We start from the raw sequence: 6,089 nt of genomic DNA on the forward strand, positions 1-6,089 counted from the left end.
CCCACCAGGCCACTGTGTTCATTGACTTTCTCATCAACACTTACTCGAGCACCTTCTGCCGTTCCCGTGTGTACCCCTGTTGCAAGTGCTGCGAACCCTGTGCCGTCAACGAGTACTACTATAGGAAGAAGTGTGAGTCCATCGTGGAGCCAAAGCCGGTGAGGCATGCCATGGTCAGGGGATGCCAAGGTCCCCAGAGGTTCTTCTAGGTGGCTAAGAATGCATAACAATTCAGCCCAAATCACAGGTTTAATCCCATGGTGGTAAGTCCCTGGACTACCCCAGTGATCATTTCTCTGATGAATCTTTGGGTCTTAGGGAAGAATAGGAACAAAAACAGAGAAGCTATGTGGTGAAGATAAATTTTTATAGTCCAGGATTTGTCAATTTTGTCATTTATTAAATTGGTACAGTCCCCACAAAATAGCATAGTGACTTTGAGAACAACGTGGCTGTGACTGGTACTTTTAAATGAGACATACGTTATAGCTGAGGACTTCTACTTCCTCCTCCCCACCCCAGAGAAGCCCTCACATGAGTGCCCAAGGTGTCCACTGCAGCACTGTTTGTGGCCACATACCAGTTGTTGCCCTAATCACTGTGATCATATTCTGCCATACTCTCAATGGCTGGTTTTGAAAGAGCCTTGACCCAGTTATTAATAATTAATAAATGATTATTAGACACAAAGAAATAGCACCCACCCAGGTGTCCACAGGGTGAACAGTGAAAGAGACTATGATAAACCCAAAGTAATGCCAGGGACATGCTTAAAAGAATGAGGTGACAGTTACAACAGTAGACACTTATATAGCACTAATAAGTGCTGGGTAAACATTAGCCCGTTCGACCTTCACAGCTACCCTATAAGGTAGGCATCACTGTTATCCCTTTGTATTTGTGAGGAAACTAAGACATAGGAAGGTTAGAGAATTTGCTCAAAGTCCTACAGCTAGTGAGTGGTGGACAGGAAATTTCAGCTTAGGCAGGCTGGCCTCAGAACGTATGCCTGAACTGAGAAGTTACAGCTACTGGCAAGAGCAGACAGGATACTTAGTTGAAAGGGGGAAAAAAGCAAATGGAAGAACAATATGTATGGTATGATATATATGTTAAAAACAGCAGATACACACATAAACTAATCCACATGTTTTCCATGTATTCCCTCATATTTATTACACGTTTATTTCATATACAAACATATAATCACATATGTGTGTGTTCATATGTATATATACAAAAAGGTACACACGAAAGTGGTCACAGTGGATGCTTCTGGAAGAGAGCCTAGGACTGGAGTATAGACGCAGGGGATTTCAGCCTCAGCTATATTATTTGATTTGGTTAATCTGGACTTTATGATGCAGGTTTGCTAAATTCAACTCCATGATTTCCCCCTAAAGAGAAATCTTGTACCTAAAAACAAAAGGAAAGAGGGTTCCTTTGTTTTTCCCCCATCCAAGAACACTGCTGTCTTTTTCCAGCAGCTAAGTACACAACTTATTGTCCATTATACATGTGTCCACGACTGAAATGCAAGTTCACTCTTGCAACCAAAAATAATTGCCATTTCATTATTTGAGATGATATGAAATTTCACAAACATATAAACAATTTAAGTTGCAGTATCAGAACTTCCTGGAGATACTGAATCTAGAGTAGCCACACCTGACAGAACACCACACAGGAATGTTACCTGGTGTTCAGGGACACTAAGCGCTGGGCAGTAGGAGGTGGATGGACTGAGTTTACATGTTAAGGTACAAGGGGTTCCAGTTCTGATTTGCTTCTAGACTCAGAACTCATTCCTTCTTGCTCAACAAGAGTTTGGGGTTAGCATGTTCAACAGTTTGTCATTTGGTAAATGGGAACAGCTGCCTTTAAATATGTTTAGATAGGCAATTCTTTTTTTTTAGATAGGCAATTCTTGATAATTCTGTACATAAATGGGTAAACTTCTTAACCTTCTTTTCCTAGACATTAAAGTATGTGTCCTTTGTGGATGAACCCCACATTCGGATGATAGACAAGCAGCTACTTGGGAAAAGTCTACAACATGTCAAGGGCCAAGAAGTCCCAGTAAGTCAAAAGATTTAGTCCTTTTTCTTTTTCTTTTTTTTTTTTTTTAAGAAAATTTACTTTTAAATATAAACACATCTAGAAATCTGTATAAATTTTAACAATTAAACCTATTCATGTAACCAGCACCAGATTAAAAAATTTAATATTCTCTAGTTAGAGGTGTAGTTGAGCTGTAGAGCTCCTAGCTAGTATGCACAAGGTTCTGGGCTCAGTCCCCAGCTGGGGAATGATATTGGCCAAATTATATTGTAATACTGTTTGCATATATGAATATGTAACAATGAATTCCACCATTATGTACCATTAAAAATATGGAAAAATAAATAAAAAATTGGTCCTTTACCCATTAAAAAAAATATATTTCTAGCAGAAGTCCCTTTTATGCCCCTACCTAATCACTACCCTCCCTTAAAAATAGTCATTATCCTGTATCCAAAAATTAGTTGCAGAATTTTATAAAAATTGAAACATAGTTAAGTACTCAGCAACTACTCTGTTCAGTGTCTGGTTCTTTTCACTCAACATTATTTTTGTGAGTTATCATGACCCCGCACAGGCCCCCCCCCCCCCCGCCGCCCCGGATCTTACTATTGTATGATTTCTATTTTTTTAACATCTTTATCTTATTTATTTATTTATTTATTTTTATGTGGTGCTGAGGATCGAACCCAGGGACTTGCACGTGCAAGGCAAGTGCTCTACCGCTGAGCCACAACCCCAGTGCTCCACCCCACCCCCCGCCGCCCCACTCCCTTCTAATTTCTGTTTAGTAAACATCCCACTTATGTATCCATTCTTCTATCAGTGGACAGTTAGGTAATTTCTAGCTGGGGTTAATGCCAATCATGCTGCCATGGTGAACATATGGCACTCTGCAGGGTGACTGCCCAAGAGTGGAAGGCTGAGTCACGAGGCAGGAGGCAGACGTATATGTTCAGCTTCCGCAGTCGCTAACAAACAGTGCTCCAAAGTGGTGGTTCACACTCTCCCCGGCAGTTCTGGTGGCTAAGCATCTCCACTAGCTTTATTCATTTCCTAGGGTCGCCATAACCAATTACCACAAACTAGGGTACTTAAAACAATAGAAATTGACTCTGCTGCAGTCAGGAAGCAAGATGTCTGAAATTAGGGTGTTGGCAGGGCCCTTCTTCCTCTGGAGGCTGACGGGTAGGATCTCTCCTTGCTCCTTGTAAACACCCAGCATCTGGTGTTTACAGCACTGGCCAGGACCCCTGGTACATACAGTACCACACAGAAATGGTGACAGCAGGAACCTTTTGTCTCATTCCCTGTCTCAGGAAGAAGGCACTTCCCATTTCACAGTCATTATAGTATTTGTGGTAAGGTTTTTAAGAATGCTCTTTCAGAGTAAGAAAATTCCCTTCTGGGCCTAGTTTGCTAAGAATTTTCGTCACAGGGCTGGGGATGTAGCAGCTCAGTGGTACAGTACTTGGAGGCCCTGGGTTCCATCCTTAGCACCACAAAAATTTTTTTGTTGTGAATGGATATTTAATTTTAGAATAATGTTTTTTTTCTGCTTCTTTTGAAATGATCCCTGAGGGTTTTTCCCCCATCTGTGATGTGGTAAATTATACTCACTGATTTTCAAATATTAAGCCAACTTTGCATTCCTGAAATAAACTCAATATGAATGTGATATACTATTCTTTGTATTGACAGTTCAGTTTGATGGCCAATTTCTTTCCATTCTTGTACTGTCCTTGTGGGGACTGAGTAGGAAGTGAACAACTAATTATTCACTGCTTTTGTGTATGTGGTAAAACACATATAACATAAAATCAAACATTTTGATCACTTCGAAGTGTATGATTCAGTCATAAGCTGCACAGTCCCAGTTTTGTGCAGTCATCGCTCCAGCTTACTGTAGAGCTTTTCATCACCCAAAAGGAAACCTCACCTCCATTGAGCAGCTACTTCCCATTCCCATTTCCCATTCCTATTTGCCTCTGGAAACTACTAACCTACTTTCTATCTCTACTGACTTGACTATTCTAGAAATTTGGAGAGAATGGAATCATACGTTCTGTGGTGCTTTACATCTGGTTTCTTTCACTTAGCACATTTTCATAGCACGTATCCTACACTTGAATGTGACAGAACACGTGTTCATCCACTCGTGGGGTGATGGATACTAGGGTTGTTTCTACCTGTCAGTTATCATGACTAGTGCTCCTGCTAACACTCATGTACAAGAACTGCTCAGTTTTAGTGTCCTTGATTCAGGCCTTCTTTGTCACAAATAACGGCATTGTAGTAGGAAGTGAGGGTCAGGACACCAAGATCTGGAAGCAACACTTTATTAGTGGCACAACAGCCCAGAGGGATAATTCCCAAGTCTGAGCCCAAGCACAGCAGGGCTTTTACTTTTATACATCAGTAAGTTTGGGGCACATCAAGGCAAGGGGGTTGGTGCAGTTCTATTCTATTGGAGGTGTATCCTACATTCCTTATATGAGTACAAGCTTGTCAACAGCCCAGGGACTCAGCCCACAAAGCTTAGGGACTTCTACTGCACCAACCCTAAAGGGGGATTGCTCTTTCCCCGCTTCTCTGTTTCCTGCTTCTGCTACTGCAGTTATCTTTTACAGGTACCTGTTAGCAACTGCAAGGTTCTATGGTTAAATGTCAGTAAGCAGAGCTGCTGTGTGTCGGTGTACAGAACCACAGCCTGTCAGCTCTAAATTTCTAAAGCCTCCATGTTGCTCTATCACTGCAATTACGGCTACTTATCTTGGAGGATAACAAACGAATATGCCAGTAGAGTATCTGGAAGCCAGGAAAGAGTGGGGATGAGCCAACAGATATTTACTGTTCACTGTGTGCTAAGCACTGTCCTAGGCATCAGGGACTTGTAAACTGACAGGATCCGGTTTTCATATGAAAGAACAGTAATTAGGTAAACATAAATTATTAAATATAATTTTATAAGTTAGTAAAATTAAAGGATCTGCAACCCCAGGCGTTGTCACTGCTGATGGGTATGGCAACTTCACTTTTCAGAGACCCCCGATGGACTTCACAGACCTGACCAAGCTGCCCCTGTCTCTGCATGACCCACCCCCCATTCCTGGACAACAAGAGGAGATGCAGCCACTTCGTGAGGAGGCGACTCCTAAATCCAGGGACAGGCCCAGCTGGTGCCAGTGCGGAAGCTGCCTCCCGTCTCAGCTCCCCGAGAGTCGCAGGTGCCTAGAGGAGCTGTGCTGCCGCAGAAAGCCGGGGGCCTGCATCACCACCTCTCAGCTGTTCGGGAAACTGGTGCTGTCCAGACACGCCCTGCAGCTCCTCCTGCTCTACCAGGAGCCCCTGCTGGCCCTGGAGGCGGAGGCCACCAATGATCGATTGCGGCACTGTGCCTATAGGTGCTACACCACCTGGCGCTTTGGCTCCCAGGATGTGGCCGACTTCGCCATCCTGCCCAGCTGCTGCCGCTGGCGGATCCGAAAAGAGTTCCCCAAGAGTGAAGGGCCTTACAGTGGCTTCAGGAGTCCTTACTGACGGCACAAGGCTGTAGCAGTCACATTAACATCACTGCTGCTAACACCTAGAGCGTCACCTGCAAAGATCTGTGGCCAAATTTTCAGCCAGAGGGAAATGTGCCTTCCTCTCCGACTGCTCTGCACTCTACCAACCAACCCACCAACCTCTGCCTGGCCCCAAAGACCAGTGATTCAGATCTAAGTCTCCATTCTGTCTCTAGGAAGTTGTGTGACACTGTAGACCTTTAACATTTGTATTTCAGTCGCCTTGTCACCCAACCTACTATCTTAGAGCTACTGTGAGAACAGACTGAAACGGTGTATGTGGACTGTTGTGAATGTGTAGAGAGCTCTGCGAACACAGAGCACCTCATCATGAGGTTGGATGGGGATAATGTCCAACTAGCAATAAACCCTTGGGGTCCTAGGTGGAGGAACCAGCCGGGATTAAAGGTGCCCACAAACTGTTTGACACTTACCCCTAGAGATCCAAGCTTTCTGTCTCCT

General features: G+C 43.6%; 1 protein-coding gene across 1 annotated transcript in view; it reads left to right on the forward strand.

Moving 5' to 3' along the window:
* The window catches only part of P2rx7 (purinergic receptor P2X 7), a 42,906-nt gene extending 37,226 nt beyond the window's left edge, over nucleotides 1–5,680 (forward strand). The window contains exons 11-13 of the mRNA XM_076866698.2: nucleotides 9–158; nucleotides 1,978–2,079; nucleotides 5,104–5,680. Coding sequence (XP_076722813.1) covers nucleotides 9–158; nucleotides 1,978–2,079; nucleotides 5,104–5,601 — 750 coding nt within the window. The 3' untranslated portion in view covers nucleotides 5,602–5,680. The remainder of the gene's footprint in view (nucleotides 1–8; nucleotides 159–1,977; nucleotides 2,080–5,103) is intronic.
* The last annotated feature ends 409 nt before the right edge of the window (nucleotides 5,681–6,089 follow it).

This window comes from Callospermophilus lateralis, chromosome 1, assembly GCF_048772815.1.
Source record: "Callospermophilus lateralis isolate mCalLat2 chromosome 1, mCalLat2.hap1, whole genome shotgun sequence".
In the NCBI taxonomy this organism is placed as follows: domain Eukaryota; kingdom Metazoa; phylum Chordata; class Mammalia; order Rodentia; family Sciuridae; genus Callospermophilus; species Callospermophilus lateralis.